Source organism: Daphnia magna, linkage group LG3, assembly GCF_020631705.1.
Source record: "Daphnia magna isolate NIES linkage group LG3, ASM2063170v1.1, whole genome shotgun sequence".
Taxonomy (NCBI): domain Eukaryota; kingdom Metazoa; phylum Arthropoda; class Branchiopoda; order Diplostraca; family Daphniidae; genus Daphnia; species Daphnia magna.
This window is the reverse complement of record NC_059184.1, coordinates 10,014,734-10,031,128: the sequence shown is the minus strand read 5'-3', so window position 1 is coordinate 10,031,128 and position 16,395 is coordinate 10,014,734. Positions and strand designations below refer to the sequence as shown.

Genomic DNA, 16,395 nt, shown 5'->3' with positions numbered 1-16,395 from the left:
GCGCTATCTATTACTTATTAGAAGTTGGAAGGCATAAGTCCATATCAAAATTTTGTCAAAAAACTAAATTTTTCGGCGTACATCTTATTTTACAGTAGGGTTCTTCTATTTTACCTATTTCATCCGTTAGGATAATATATAATTGATAACTGCGGCCGTGTGAGAATTTCAATATATTAAGTATAAGTATTGCGAATTTTTAATTTTTAAATATATTTTTATATTTCTTATATATATAATTTTTTTTTTCACATTTTTTTTTTTTTTTATTTTTCATATTTTTTGCTCAAAATATTGGGGTGTACGAATATTTGTTCGAGTTTATAGCCCCCCCCCCGTGCACCCTAACGAGGAAACTAAAAAAATGTGACCCTAAAATCTCAGTGAGAAAAAATCTCAGAGATACTCCCATGTACTGAATACGGTAGTTATCAAATGTGTTATAAGAAATCTGGATGCATTACAATTCGTTTATTTAGTTCATATGAAGGCTTCTTGAACTATCTGAATGCGATTTCTCAATTTTTCACCATCAGACACACTCATTTTCCCCATATTTTTCATCAGAAAATGATGCATAAAAAGAATTAATCCATCTTTGAGAAGACCTAGTTTGGGTGAAACGAGACAACCAAATGCTGATTTTACTGCAGTCTCCGACGGGTGCAGGAGTATACCTGAAATAATTTAGTTGAATAAAATTTTGCGAATTACGAGGACCATTCCTCTCAGACTTCAACCGAATTTACCTAACAAAACCTGACGCAGAAAGCGGACCAATACCCGATCCATCTCAGAGAACTGAATTACTTTCAGCACGGAAAGACTAAGAGCACCTTCCACCGTCAAATGCACCACCAATTTCGACAAATGACTGACTTGCAATTCAGACTGTAACGCAAGATTTTTAAAATGGTCCCACACAGCAAACTGCGAGGCAATCTGAAAACGTCGGTGGAAATGACATAGCTTCTGTAGCAAATAAGCATAGTATTGGTTGAAGCTTTTTTCTTGTAAACAGCAATCCATGACTACGTGCACAATTTCTCGTTCCTGTTGGTTTTTCAAGCCAAGACGTATTATCCTATCAAAAGCTTCAACGAAATCTTCTGCCGTCATAAGGATACAGAATATGTTACGTCGGACCTGTATTTTTAAAATGAAAACAAGAAATAATCGTGAAACAGAATGGACGCCCAATGATAGACTTATAACCAAAGAAATCATAATAATGATAATTTAAATAATAAGAACTAAAAATATAAAATAAAATAATAACCATAATAATAATTAGTATTATATTCTTACTTCAGTATTCATTCTCTGCTTGCGCGCCATTTCCAGCAATTCGGCACTGTATTGTGGTTCGTCTGAATTTTGTACTTCCGGTTTGACAAGCGGAGTGGTGGCATTCGGTCCTTGTCCCATCCATGCGGACCCTACTATCCACCACCTACCTCTGTTAGTTGCGGCCAACAATTCAGAGTAAGATATATTCAGTTTGCACAAGGCATCTCCTTTCTTCGTTACAGAACGTAATATTTTGCGCAGGTGTTCCGTATGACTAATATCAAAATTAGGTATTTTAGTCATATTATTATTGCGGATCGCCAACAAGATTTCAAGCATAAAACGAATTCTAGTTGGCTGTTCGGTTGCTTGTCCAGCTTTTGTTTGTAGGGTAAAAATTATTTCCTTCAGCGATACTGGATCGTCTTTTCTCAGGCCAAACCCTACTGCTCTCAAAATAATTAAAATAATTTCGATGTCTTTTTCCTCGAATCTTTCAGCAAGCATGTGAAGGATATCTTTTAAAAGAGAAGCGGTTACAAGTCCAAAATTGTACAGGTGTGCCACAATTAAAATCAAATTGTCCAATTCTTTGGTTTCGGCCGCATTTCTTTTATAAGCTGCATCGAATCTTCGTACAACAAGTTCTAAGAACTGGGCGCCAACTTCAGTCCCTACATTTGCATGAAGTGCTGCGATCAAAACGCAATGTTCCATTATAAGGCGTTCGGGAGAGAGAGTCTGACAGACCAATGACTCGATAATAAGGGTATTTATCGCCTCTTGCATGTTATGTCGCGAATGGTTGAGATATAGTTTTTCTACAGCAGAAACGATGCTTGGTAAGTTACTTTCGGCAAGCCGGTTAAATAAGCCTTTCATTTGGCGTTTCAGTTTGTGTGCTTCTGCGTTAAACTCATTCACAGTAGCCAATCGCTTTCCTGGAGGGATATATTTACTAGCCTGTTCCTCTGCTGTTTGAATTTTTATTAAATTCCCTTTTTTGTCCCGTAAGCGGCCGTATATATCTTCTGTGTACTCTTCTTCGCTGTCATTAGAAACCCTTGCGCTGATGCTTAAAATCCCTTGGATGTCTTCATTTTCTGATTGATTGCAGCTTTCATTTGAGTCACATTTTGCCATCTCTTCATCCATTTCACAATTTGAGTCACATTTTGCCATCTCTTCATCCATTTCACAACTTGAGCCTGATTCATCAAAGTACGAAGAATCTTCTTGTAGCATAGTCTTCGTCCTGGATGTGACGTTTTTTGTTGTAAACGACTTTTTTACATTTAGATTTTGACATAAATCTTTTTTAATTGTCTTGCCTTCACTCTTTGCATTAAACGAGGCCAAATCTTCTTCAAACCCTGCATCATTATCTGCAAAATCAAATTCTTCTTTGGCTAACTTACTCCTGGATTCTGGGTCACAGATTTCAAGAAGAAAATCTAGCCCGTCATCTATAAAGGATTTGGGAACACCCTTAGACTTCCGCTTGTGCAGTTTCAACTGCTTTTCTATTTTCTTTATATTTTTGTCTTCCAGTTTGTTGGCTATTTTTAGCTGTTTTGTTCGCTGCTTTATTTTTTCTTGGTCAGCTTTTTCTTTTTTCTTCTTATTTCCCCCATATTTACCCTTAGTAACTGAAATTTTGGCTGAACCTCTAGCTTGGAATAGTGTATCTTGTTCATGAATCTCAAAATTTTCTCTTATGCTGTCTTCTTTAGGTCTATGATCAAGGTTATCATCTTGGATGTCAGTTAAGTACTTGTGACCTTGTTTCCTCTGTTTTTTTATTTTTCGGAGATTTTTGCGGAGCATTTTTCTTGTGACCAATTTACCCTGGCCTAAAAATATGTACTATAAAAAATATTGGATCTAAAAAGGTGATTGATTTCCTTACCTAATCTCTGCCCGACAATTTTTGACACACCGCTATTCTAGAAAGAGAAGAATCTGAGTACGAGGATGAAATAAACATTTGATGGACACACAGTTACCGTTTTAGATTCCGCTGTAACAGCTTTCCTGAGTTCACGTGGAGCCATAATACAAAGTCTTATTGCAATATTTGGATAACTATTCACTAACCAGATGAGATTCAAGTCGTCTGCATGACAGCATATTCTTTACCAAAGCCTACTTAATGGTTAAGGCCTGTAAACTTGAATACCTCCTATGACGGGTAGGCGTTACTAGGGCTGTGGCCCGGGTCATGAAAACCCGGGTCAAGGAAAAAAAAAAACCGATACAGTGCCGGTCCAGTTATAGAACCGCCTAGCTATGGAACCGGCTCGGTTATCGAACCGATTTTTCTTTGCCGTGTTTCAGCGCCACCGTTGGCCGTATTATGTACTATATCGATTTTCTATGGCGGGAATGAATGGTTTTTGCCTTTTAAAACATGCAAAAAAATAGTACTGTAATGGGTTTTATCTTTTAAGGCAATGTTGTACATTGGTTCAATGACCCAACTAATAATAATAGGCGGTAAAGTTATTCATACCAAATACAACAGAATACAATGGCTTCCACTATTCATTCTTATCTTCTAGCACCTTGTTCCATTCCAGTCCTTCTACCAACTCTAATTTCTTTTTCCTTCTGGTATGACAACAGTTCTTCTAGTTCATCAAACCACTTCCTCTGTGGATGGTCCCCCACCAATGAAGATACACTAGTATCTCACCATTCATAGCCATAGACTATATTATACAAATATTAAAAATCTTTTTAGGTTAGTCATAGCAGCGGTTCGAACACGGGACTATAGATCCATGGCGAACAGCATTACCACTCTGCTATGTGCCCTTACATTCTAAGACCGTCAAAGTTTGAGGGATGAAAGAACCAACGATAGGTGGCACTAAGATCGGGTGCTTGGTTATAGAACCATTCAGTTATAGAACCGCGCACAGGCCGGTTCTATAACTGGACCGGCACTGTAAAAGGCAACCCTTCAAGGAATTTTTTTTTTTCGGGACGGGTTTCGGTACGGTTCAAGGGGTTCTTGGGCTAACCCGAGATGCGGCGCCATCTAGTAGTAAGAAAAAGAAGCTTTTAACACTTACGCTAAGTTACGAGTCAACAAAGCAAAATAGCTTAAAAACATAGCAATCTACAGTAACGGCCAGCAATCGGGGTATCTCTCTGCGTATTTGGGAACTTGGGTCCTCCCACCAAGTCACCAACCCACAGGCGCCTCGGGACGTTTGTCTCAATATAGTGCTGCGACTGGTGGACAATTTTCAAAACAATTTTTCCACTTTCCACAATTTCTTCACAAGTTTTACACAATTCTATGCCAAACAAAATCACATATAGTTTTGATCTGTTGGAGACTATGCTAAAATGCTATGCTTTCCTACTTCAAGTTCTAGCTCATTGTAAAAAAATGTAAAGATATTGCGGATAGTGGAAAAAATCGTTTTGAAAATTGGCCACCAATCGCAGAAAACGTCCAAATGTAACTAAATCCTGTCCTGCTGCTGGCAAAAAAAGAAGTTTTGCAAATATAAACGATGTAATGGTTGAGTCTGATGACGAGACTGAAAAGAAGAGAAGAAAAGTGCGTTTGACCCGATAATTACGTGGGACATGACCCGACCCGGGTGGTTTTTTCTGACCCATGGGTCAAGCGGGACGGGTAATTTTTTTGGATCGTCGGCCCGGTTCAAAACCCTTTATGGAAAAAAACCCTGTTAATTTTTACCCTTTAAGAAAAAACCCGTCCCATTTGGTCCGGGCCACAGCCCTAGGCGTTACCTAGCCAGAGCCAATCAGACAACAAAAAAAAGGGTTACGGCAACACCATCTGGCGCTGGCAACTGTTACCTCGTTGAAAGACACCCCCAAAATAACTGTAACACTTGTTATAGTTACATAAACCAACTTGTTCTCCGTAACCTAGGTCAACCCTTTGGCTCTTCAAATGAGCCATACGGTTGGCCTAGGACTGGACAACTCTTTTTCAATGCCTTTTTATAAGGGATCACGGGATGCCACCTTCTTTTGTTTCAAGCAGACGATCAGTTGGGGCGCGTCAAGTGGCAAATCAGACAAACGATTGGGTTTTGGGTGGGTAAGTAACTAAAGTAGTATAGTAATGTCGATTTCGGATGGCTGCACTCGGTGCAGTAGCCAGTGCATACTGGCTCGAAACGAGAAGGGGCATGTGACGTCATGCACTCGACCGGGTTGTCAGAAAATGAAGGTTACACTCGAACACTTTTTCACTTTTTTCGCCGCTTGGAGGAAGTAGCAGACGAAAGAAAAAAAAGGCTCCTATCACTAAACAACACACTCTCTAAATTCGTCTGCTAAAAATTGCACTGCACCGCTTGCACTGACTAAAAATGTCGGGCAAGAAAGTGCAGTTTTTGAGTGACCTCGGACGGTGCCGGAGTTTCCACTGGAACGTACAAAATCGATGCACTGAAAAAGTGGATTGCACTAAGATTACCACTCGAACAAACCATTTTAGGCTGCCTTACCACAATCGAGATTTTCGACCATTTTGAAAACTGACAACTCAGCATCCGTTCGTGGTCTATAAGACCTTTAAAGTTTTCTTAGATTTGTGGGAGGAGCCTATTTTGAGGGGTAAGTGAGGACACTAGGGTGAGGGACGTCCTCCGTTTTCGCCTTAAAATTCATTAAAAAAATTTGTAAAAATTGAAATAGCGTCCCACTGCATAGACTCTATAAGTTAATAAATGTTTCAATTTGATTATTGTGTTAATAAAAATTTTTTCTTATATGATAAAAAACCCTTATTACAAGATAGGTGGGGGTTGGGCTTATTGTAATCGATTAGTATGCTGAATAATCGATTGCTTGTTATCATTGTAAGGAACAGTAATGGCGTCATGAGCTCGGTGATGAGTGATGGGCTTGAAGGCCAAACCCGCCCACTAATGTCCCATTGTAGTCAAAAACAGCTGTCCCGATTTCCCGATAAAAACTATTTTTTTAAAACGTTAATATTATCTACAGTAATTGATCGAAAATTATCATTTTTGTTTTTAACGATAAAGAAATGATTAAGCTTCATTTCCATATAAAATTTACATGCCATTTGCGATTATTTTTTTCTAGAAACATTAAATGGCGGAGACAAAATTAACTAAAAAAAAACGTTTTTTTAGTTTTGTTAATCTAAATAACATACTAAAAATATTTTTTAAAAAATTAAAATCTACTATTTTTCCCCCTACTCTCCCTCTTGACCCGGTGTCCCGGCATACTCCAGTCTCCCCTATAGTAATGTGTAGGCACCCCATAGGGCGAAGCGGTGTTTGGATATTTGATGACTAGCATGCTAGTCAACAAATATTGTAGGTAAAAAATTTAAATAAAATTGTACTGGATAGCTTATTGTTTATTTAACACTATATTTTTTTTAGCTTTATTTTAATTTTACTACCCCATTTCCCTATACGCGCTACACACCATTCGCCATAAGACGCTGGGTTGAATGGCCCCAGCATTAGGAAACTAAGGGTGGGTACTGTACTTCATTAAAATTATTTTAGTTAAATTGGTTTGTGTATTTAACGTAATACTAGTTGATTCGATTATTTCTACGAATGAATCTATTATTATTAATCGTTATTAAATGACATGTTCAGATCGGATTATGCAATGTGTAAATAATAGTATGGTTGCATTATTGGGTAGCTCAATGGTATTGCACTTGATTGGTAAGATTAAGACTTGTGGTTCAAATCTAGCTGTTGTATGATTGTATAAGTTTATGTAGGGGAAACCGGGGCTGATTAGAATTTTTTTTTATCGTCATATCTCGGCTTTTACTGACGAAATAGTGGGGTTGAATTGACCCTCGTTTGTTTTGAATAAAATAATCTGTCATTCTTTTAATATACAATTTATAAAAATCATGTTTTGTGTTTTAGTACTAAATTCTAAATAAAAATATCACTTTATGTGTAAAAAGTTACATAAATCTGCTTTCTTGTTAAATTATCGTAATGGGGCTGGTTGATGGAGAATGGTTCTATTAATTATCGATTACTTTAAAAAATAGATTGATTTCTAAGAACCTCCCATTTAAAAAAAAACCCAGGAGCAATCTGAACTCTGAACATGGCCTTCGTGAGAAACGGCATTCCAATTGTTAAAAAAAAATTTCGCCATTCATTTATCAATTAATACATTTTATTTTCAACCAAACGTCTATTCAGCTCCTCCCACAACTCCTCCCCTTCAGTTCAGCGAACACTGCCAAACAATCCCATAGGTGTCAGGGCAAACTTACCCCAAATTTCTTTGCAAATAAACTTAAAGTTTCTAGATAAATGGGACACTGAGAAGAATTAAAATTAGTGTAGAAAAATGTAGAATACAATTTTCTACAAGTGTAACTAACTTACTTACACTAAAAAACTATCTTAAAAATAAAAATCAAAAATTTAACAATTTCGGATACCTGTTTTTAAATTTTGTTCTTTTTAAACAACAAAGGTGTTTTAACTTACGAAAATTCAAACCCCCAAGTTTTTTTACATTTGCAATAAGCAAGTGCAAAAAAATTTTTTTTAAACAACTGGTTTTGGAATAACATCAAAAAAGCATTCAACCCCAAAGTCCAAGCAGCCCCGGTCTCCCCTAGTTGAATTTAGTTTCTTAAGTTAATAATTAAATTAGATAAAGTAAATTTACTATTTGCCATACTATTTAGCAATAAATATTTTAAAAAGTAAAGTTTAGTTAAGTATTTTATTTTTATTGCTGTCCGAGGAATTGTTAGTTTAGTAATACTTTACTATACTTCTTAATTTAAAATTTGGGCATTTAGCTATGTTTATATTTTTTATACTTTACTATATTATACTTAACTATATTATTGTTTACTTCTAGACTATAGTATGTTATACTATGTTGTATTATGATAAACTTTACTATGCTATACTTCACTTTACTATTCTGCACTATACTATATTATATTGTACTATGCTATACTATACTTCACTGAACTGTTCTACATCCTCAATTCAGTCTCTATTCTCGTCCTGCACGGATGCCCGTAGAGCTTCGTAGTGCCACGGCATGATATTCCGTAGGTGTTCGCCCAATTGCCATGAAACGTCGTCACCAGGTTCATTCTTTCAGACTTAGTTGCCTCAGCTCTGCTATTTCCGTAGATCAATGCGTTCCTATCTAGGTTTCTTGCTTTATCGAGAACTGCTTGGAGCACCTGCTCTTGATATTTCCTCATGCGGAACCGTTGTAGCAACATAGAGGCTTAAACCCCAATTCCTGCATATAAGTGCAATTTCTTCTAATGCGTATCAGTTACGAGTATGGTAGGCTCTTTTTTAAGTGGTAGGGGTGATTAGATGCCCAGTGTATAAATTGATGGCCATCTGTTGGATTCCTGTACAAATTAGTGGTAATCCTACACGCCTCGTCCATTTTAATTCTCAAATCTAATGCCTCTAACGAGGACCTCCAATCATTAACGAGAGTTTAATATCAATGTTTACCGTCTGTTGAAAGATCGGTTCTATTCCCTTTGTTGGTCTAGCCCATATACTGATAATATCATCGATGTACCTCGTGAACATTTTCAAGTGGGGTGGGGGTTGTGTATCAAGTTCCGTGTGCGGTAATACATAAAAGTATTGGCAAAATACACCGATATGGATGCGCCCATCGTGGTTTCACTAAGTTGGTGGAACCAGCATTCATTTTGGAAATGGAAAAAATTATTCTTCAAGATCAATGAAAGTGTTTTGCGAAAGTGCCACGGCGTGGGTGGAGGTAGACGATTCGAATCCAAGGCGGCTTGTTGGAGCACGGCCAAGTTGTCTGCGTAGAATCTGCTCGCACTGGTGATACCATCCTCCCAGGGGATACTCGGACTCAGTGATTCAACATCAGCCAAAAATAAAGTCGCCCCCGGAAGTGGGGGTATGTCATAAGACGCGAAGAAGGTCCCTAGTTTCTGCTAGCGAACACTGTATTACCCTCAAAAGAGGGATCGTTAATAAGGCTAGGTAAGAATCTAAAGATTTGAGGCAACCATTGAATGTAACTACAATTTGGTCTGCCAGCGAATGTACAAGTGTCCGCTCGCTTATCCTTATGTATTTTCGGAAGAAACTAGATGCATGGCATAGAGTACTCTTTAGCCAATAACCTGGTTTCTTCTTGGTGTGATATGTGGCCACCCCTTCGTAGTTGGTCAACCCAGTATTTCTTTACTTCATTTAACCCCTTGTAGATTTCTTTCGCAAGTCGGTGGGTAAGTTGGCAGTATGTAGTCGCGTCGAGCAAATGTCTTAGAGCTTCATTTCTATAGTCTTCTCTTTTTCACATCACCAATCTACCTCCCTTATCCGCTTTTATTATGTAGAAGTTAGGATTGGTTGTTAAATCCCTCCATGCATACCGGAGCCTCGTGGGTAGGTTGGATCTATCCGACTCCACTACGGCATTAGCTGCTAACTCAAAGTCTCTCCAACTCTGGTTGAACTGGTGAAAGACCTGTGGTGGTTCCCAGTTGGATTTCAAGACTGCGGAGTTAAGGCTGCTATGTGTGGTAACCTGTTTGTTAGCCCAAAAACATCTCAAATTCAGGTTTCTTTTAAACCTATCGAGATCTTTATCAGGGTTTAAACGGAAAGTGGAGGATGGGATGAAGCTTATACCCCTAGGCAAGACCTCCTGGTGGGACGGGAGTATATGTATGTTTGTGTCATTGAGGACCAGATCATTGGTTGCGTTGTCCATTAATCGTTGTCTGGAGGAGTTTCTTAGTAGTCGTCTTGTAATTGTTTGGTTCTTGCGTGGTCATCTAATCATTTTTTCCCACCCTGAGTGCTGTGGGTGCTGCCCGAAGTTACCAGAGTATCCCTCATCGAAATAATCCCTTTGATACCCGTCCCTCTCTTCGCGCAACCTAAAGATTACATTGCGGTTTCTCTGAGCGCGAAGGTCACCGATCGGACTACGCCTCTGGGTTCCGCTGTTGCTCCTTGGCCGTCCGTAGACTCTAGGATGGCACTGGAGGGGGGTCAGGCTCCCTCACGTTTCTTGGGCGTTGCCTCTGCCGGGAGTCACCAGATTGTCTAAACCCTTTAGATGTCATTCGGATTGGTTGCGTGTTGGAGACCATCATGCGTTGATTCGACATGGGGTTTACTGGGAAATAAAATGCAATCGGTTGTTCAATGCTATCCTTTGATGTATACGTTCTTTCGCCTCGTGCTAAAAAACGTCGAAATTCGTCTGCCGCGGCGAGCTCCTGATCCGAAAAGTCATTATTCAGGACCATATTGTCCACCGCTCTCGTCAACTTTTCTAGCTTCTTATCAATCTGGGCCATGATAAGATCCTCACTGCACTTAAATGCACATTCGAGCATATGTTTTTTTCAATCTATCTGCTAATTCCTGTGTTAGAAGTCTAGGGGAAGGAGATTGAAATGGTCGGCCGGTTGGTACCACGGGTGGGCGGCCATCACTAAGGTCCGTAATATTTTCATTACAGTGAATATTAGGTTGTCAGCCTCAGCCCGTAGCCTTTCATATTCCCGTCCCCACCCGCCGTTTACTAATGCTCTGTGGATGTGGATGTGTCTGGGTGCTATGCCTTAGGTGGGTCATTCCGCCAACCAGGTCTCGTGCTGGTTAAGTCCTCAGCCGGATCATTACTGCTCATTTTCTTATTTGCACTCGCCACCGCTCCTATGAGAAGGTCTCATATTGACCCACTCGCCATCCTACGAAGTAACGTCTGTGTGGTTGTACCAGTAGGGTTTCTTTGTGTGGGATCAGGGACATCCTCCTCAATTGAATTGGAGAATATTCCGGGAGTAGGGTTACTCCGAGGGTCATATTGGATGTTACGGGGGATCGCCCTCAAGTTCCTGTTAGTCTCCATTGCTCCGCTAGTAGTGAGGCTGGTCCGTCGTTGTGAGGGGGGATCCCTGAGTACTGTGAAATGTTCAGCTGATATCAATTTGTAGAGGACGCCCCACTCTCCGCTAGTAGTCGTCTTCAAAAAAGTCACCCATGTCAGATAGTTGTAGAGGTCCTTGGATAATCCCCTGTCAATGCAACGGCAAAACAAGGTAGCCCCTCTTGTGTGTCTGACTAGGAAGCGGGTTGCCGGGGCTAATAATTTATAAATATGTTCCTCAACCTGGTAATAGTAGGTGTATTTCTCTTTCCTTACTGGGTGTGGTCTCTTTAGGTCCACCACACGGTTGCTAACGGCTGCGATGCCAAGAACTTTAAGCCAGACAGGCATAAGAGTGCCAACCCACAATTTGGGTGACGTGAGCCAATAGTTAACGTAAGGGTACTGAGGGCCACGCCACTCTGCGGTGGTGGAATGGACGCCCCTAAGTGAGCTGCCAGCCAGTTAACGTGGCCTCCCCCTCCCCCCTCCACAGGGTTACGTTCTTCCTGTTTTGGTGCTGTAAAATCTTTCCAATCTGGCGTGTGCTTGGTGTTCAACCAGACGGGTTAGGTTTTACCAGGTTCGGTATCGTATCTACTACCCCCTAGGTCTTCCCCATTCTAGGAGCCTGTTCCGATTGAACAAAAAGAAGGAAGAAGGTTTTTTTTGCAAATACGCTAAAAATAAGGAACCCCTGGTGAGTTTTAGGCACAACTAGATAGCGTGTCGGGCCTGGTCGGGTTAGGTTCTACCGAATTTGGTGTTGTTTATCCAATCCTGTCCAACGTGAGCTAGACCCTAGCCTGAATAAGTTCACCCCGACGGGTTAGGTGTTATCAGATTGGATGTTGTATCATCCAGACTCAACAACCTCCCTAACCACCGGGTCCCTAGATTAGAGAAGTGCCCCCCTTCGGGTTACGTGTTACCAGGTTGGGTGTTGTATCCTACACCCCAAAAACCCCTCTATCAGAGTAACCTGTTTTGAGTGAAAAAGAGTAAAAAAAAACGAGTAAATAACTATGTGTAATAGACCGCAGCAACCCCTCCCAGTAACAGCAACCGCACCCAGCAAGAAGGTCATCACGAATGCAACCTACCCTGAGGCTAACTGTTTATGATAAAAGTAAAAGTTATTGTAAATCCCTCCCTTCTTAATCTTCAATCTTCGGTATATAAGTCCATGGTTGTAACATCTTATTCAGAGTTGTCTATTGGCAAATACGCAATCTAGAAACTTTTACATTTGGAGGCCCCAGCGAGACCAACAACGAGACTCTGGAAGAAAAGTTTCTGATCTGTGCTTCATTTGCCAGCTGCAAGTGTTCTACGCTTCTATATATAAGTCTTCAAGTATATGTAAGTCTATATATAGACCTTATTAAGATCCAAAGGTATGGGTCAAGCCTACCCCCTAGCGGCGCGTTTCAGTGTGAAGGGGTGTCGTGAACAGCCGCTTTTTATTTGGCTTGCCGCATATGGCATGGTAATAGGCTATTCAACGGTAGCAGGCGACTACCACATTTTTCGTAAGTTTCTGTCATATGTTGGATTACACGGTTTCGAACAACATTACAAGAAATGGGAAATACAAGAGTGTGTTGTATTTGTGGTGTTTCTACAGTTTATAAAAAGAAGGATAGAAATTCCCGTAGTTTTTTTAAGTTTCCAAACCCGAATATCAAAAAGTTATTGCCATTTGATAAGGATCTGTTGGAAAGGAGGCTTGTTGCATGGAAAGAAGTTGTTGGAACGAATTATGATAATTTCCCTATTGGACTTATTTGTGTTTGTTCTGACCACTTCCAATCAGGTAAACTTCAGTTGTATAACAACACTGATAACTTTTATTTGACATTATGTATTCTAGGTAAACCAGCTAACATTTGCAATGTAAACGATATTGCAAGCTTTAGATGTTGGTGCTACTTGATCTTCATCAGCATTCCAAGCAGTTTCAGTTCTACGACTTGGGAGTTCATGCTCAGCAACAGCAAGTTGCAGCAATGCACTAACATGAATGCAGACTCTCCCAAGCCTATTTTAATACAACAATAAATGATTACTAGCACACGTATAAACTTTTGTCAACAATTGATTACCCAGCAGCACAGTCACAATATGCAACTTTAACTTTTCCATCAGAATGTATTGCAGCCCACGGTGTTGTTGGGTTAATTCCTAGAGATTGTGAGTGAGTTATATGACTGCGAATGATCACAATGCCATTGGGAAGTGGAAAGGCAAGAAGTTTATCGGCAAAAGTGTTATATACATATTGGGGAGAACCGTTTAGATTTTTGTATGCCTCAAACTTCTCACCATCACTGCCATTCCGTTCAATAACTAAATATAGAACTAAATGTTTATTTTTTATTGGAGGAAGCACTTCTTTCACTTTTTTTTCACTTTTATACACTGATAGGGGAATTGTAAGTGGGTCAACACACCCCAATTCTTTTAAAAAATCGCAGTACAACTTCTTCTCCTCTGGGACTAAACCCTCAGCAAATTTAGAGAGCTTTAAACTACAGATAGTAGTATCACTAGTCATAATACAGCATAATCGTGCAATCCAACGTGACAGAAAACTTACGAAAAATGTGGTAGTCGCCTGCTACCGTTGAATAGCCTATTACCATGCCATATGCGGCAAGCCAAATAAAAAGCGGCTGTTCACGGCACCCCTTCACACTGAAACGCGCCGCTAGGGGGTAGGCTTGACCCATACCTTTGGATCTTAATAAGGTCTATAAGTCTTCAAGCAACTGACATCGGAACACCATCGAGGTAAGCGAATGCCGTTTGATTCACCTAAACAAAAGACTGCTCTCAACGAGAACACACTACTACCTTTATACCCCTTACTACAAGAATCTGATTTAACTGACCAAGACCCAAACTTAAGTCACCATCAAGAACCATTTTCGGACCATTGGAAGACCTTAATAGACTTAGACTTTAAGCAAGACTTAGAAAGAAGTAAATCATACCAGACAATCTTAACAACTGAAAATATCCAACAGTTACAAACACAGAAACAAGAAGCAAGTCAGGCGACGAAAATTCGCTGCATTTTTACACTTACTACCTTCTAGAACAATCTCTAAAGTAACAGATGGTGTAACGGCAGAAACCATTGCAAATGCTACTAAAACACTCAAAGACGACATAATCGCACAAGGTGGAAACACCAGAACACTCGATAGTTTACTACAACAGCTACACACATTGCATGGAAAAGAAATAGAATTTTTGTTCGGTACCATCAGCGCATTGCAGAATGAGTCAGTAATTGCACTAATTGAGGATAAAAAGCAGATATCTATCCTAAAATTGAACTTGCAAATGTGCAAAAACAATTGGGGAGTAACAAACAGAAGGTAAAAAGTTCCAAATACACTTTAAGCATTTCATTAGAGCAATTTCAAGAAAAAAACTAGGCTCTGAAGAACTCCCTTGGAAAAGCCAATTCCCGAATTGCTGACATAGAACAAAGCCTTAAAACCACCTTAGCAACCGAGAACCAATTGCAGAACCATCTCAAAAGAAAAGAGGAAAACAACGCAGCTGTCGAGACCGAAGGGCAAGAAATAATCAACAAACTTGAAGGCGAGAACACCAGACTGATCCAGAAACTCAACACTGAAGAAAACCAGATAAATCAAGTCTCAGAAACAGCAGAAAAGCTCCAGAATAAGACAAAAGTTTTGGCTGACAGACTCGACAAGGCTGCAACAGAAAAAATCAATTTAAAGAAAAACTTGCTAGATTTTACTTAGAAGAACAAGAACCTTGAAGAAGAACTTCAAGAACTCCAAAATCGGGTACGAGGACAAGAAAATCAAATAACATTTCTAGAAAACCGAGTGAAAGAATAAAAAGAAACTTCAAGTTAAATTCATCGAGGCTGAAGACTCAAACGATTCGATATTAGACGAGGACGAACCAGGAGAAAGAACTAAACTAGTGGGTGATATAAACGAGCTGACCTTGCCGACAGACAGTAGAGAGAAAGAGAGTCACTCCCCTACGAGCTGGAAAAAGAACAAACCAACGATTTCGAACAAACAATAGAAAACCTTAAAACCCAAATAGAACACCTAAACAAGACAATCATCTATTTGGAGCAAGAAAATCAACAATTAAAAAAGAATTTCGAGATGGGCGTAACACACGATGACGAGGACACTTAAAAAAACACAACGCATAAGACGTTCGCGTTGCGTCGTACCTCCAAGAAAATCCCAAGGATAACGATATTCCAACAACTGAGAAGGACGACAAAGACGCAATGAAAGTGAACAGGTACTTCACTCAATCAATAGTGAAGGCCCTAGGAGAGCTATTCTCCAGAGAAAACAAAAAGGCAATCCCAATCTTCAAAGAAAAATGCACTGAAAAACTAATATCAGAGTGGCTATGAGGTGCCGAGCACGTTGCATGAAACAACGAATGGGATGGCTATAAAAAAATACGTTTCTGCTCTGATCGATTGAAAGGCGAAGCCTTTGAATGGCATGAAAACTACACTGAGGAGGAAGGCGATGATCTAAATTACCAGGATTGGAAAGAAGCCCTAATAACACGATTTCAAGACACATACGACTTAGCCACACTAGAGAAAAAAGTTTCAAAACTAACTCAAAAACCGGAAGAAAACTGCCGAGCTTTCGTATTAAGGTTAAACTATCTTTACGTTAACCTTCGCTGGTAAAGAAGAAAGGGCTGATCATAACCAAACCATTATTGAAGGCCAATTACTAAACAAAGTGAAAAAGATGAGGGACCACAGAAAAGGCAAAATCCAACTGCAAGGATTACTACCGAAGTATAAAGCAGAACTTTATCTACGAACCAGAAAACACAGAAGATTTCGACGCAATATGTAAACAACTTTTCATTTCTGAAAAAATTCTACACACAAAAGAAGCTACAGACGACAAAGAGATGTCAGCTGTCATAGCAGGGATAACGCATCACGAAAAACCACAAAACGATAAAATTTAACTACTTGAGTAAAAATTAACAGAAGCTCTGTCAGAATTAAAATGTACTAATACTGTAACAGATTCACTGGGTTTAAGGGATGTATTCAGTCATACACAGCTTACACGACACACACACACAGCATTACACAGTAACAGCACTGACAGCACTAACAACTAGTCT

General features: G+C 39.6%; 2 protein-coding genes and 1 long non-coding RNA gene across 4 annotated transcripts; 1 reads left to right on the top strand and 2 right to left on the bottom strand.

Annotated features, from left to right (window-relative positions):
• Window positions 1-456: 456 nt before the first annotated feature.
• Window positions 457-3,515, bottom strand: LOC116918805 (nucleolar MIF4G domain-containing protein 1). Of its 2 annotated transcripts, none has more exons than XM_045170500.1 (5): window positions 3,297-3,515; window positions 3,200-3,236; window positions 1,309-3,143; window positions 750-1,146; window positions 457-677 (listed from the first exon to the last, which is right to left on the bottom strand). In XM_045170500.1, the coding sequence occupies exons 1-5, from the start codon at window positions 3,342-3,344 to the stop codon at window positions 481-483; spliced, it is 2,514 nt and encodes an 837-aa protein (XP_045026435.1). In that variant the 5' UTR covers window positions 3,345-3,515; the 3' UTR covers window positions 457-480. The 2 variants fall into 2 exon arrangements, with proteins under 2 accessions (XP_045026435.1, XP_045026436.1); XM_045170501.1 differs by having other exon boundaries at window positions 3,200-3,231.
• Window positions 3,516-12,897: 9,382 nt separating this feature from the next.
• LOC123470321 lies at window positions 12,898-13,608 on the top strand. Its single transcript, XR_006643969.1, has 2 exons — window positions 12,898-13,036; window positions 13,094-13,608. It is a non-coding gene; the product is annotated as an uncharacterized LOC123470321 (long non-coding RNA).
• LOC123470320 lies at window positions 13,036-13,971 on the bottom strand. Its single transcript, XM_045170499.1, has 2 exons — window positions 13,326-13,971; window positions 13,036-13,261 (listed from the first exon to the last, which is right to left on the bottom strand). The coding sequence occupies exons 1-2, from the start codon at window positions 13,775-13,777 to the stop codon at window positions 13,090-13,092; spliced, it is 624 nt and encodes a 207-aa protein (XP_045026434.1). The 5' UTR covers window positions 13,778-13,971; the 3' UTR covers window positions 13,036-13,089.
• Between the last annotated feature and the right edge of the window lie 2,424 nt (window positions 13,972-16,395).

Excerpts from the sequence above, each read along its gene's own strand:
- LOC116918805 (XM_045170500.1), bottom strand. The coding sequence starts at position 3,344 with ATGGCTCCACGTGAACTCAGGAAAGCTGTTACAGCGGAATCTAAAACG. Across the intron at positions 3,144-3,199 it reads AATTGTCGGGCAGAGATTAG|GCCAGGGTAAATTGGTCACA; the intron begins GTAAGGAAATCA and ends ACATATTTTTAG. Across the intron at positions 1,147-1,308 it reads AGCAGAGAATGAATACTGAA|GTCCGACGTAACATATTCTG; the intron begins GTAAGAATATAA and ends TTAAAAATACAG.
- LOC123470320 (XM_045170499.1), bottom strand. The coding sequence starts at position 13,777 with ATGACTAGTGATACTACTATCTGTAGTTTAAAGCTCTCTAAATTTGCT. Across the intron at positions 13,262-13,325 it reads TATTGTGACTGTGCTGCTGG|GCTTGGGAGAGTCTGCATTC; the intron begins GTAATCAATTGT and ends GTATTAAAATAG.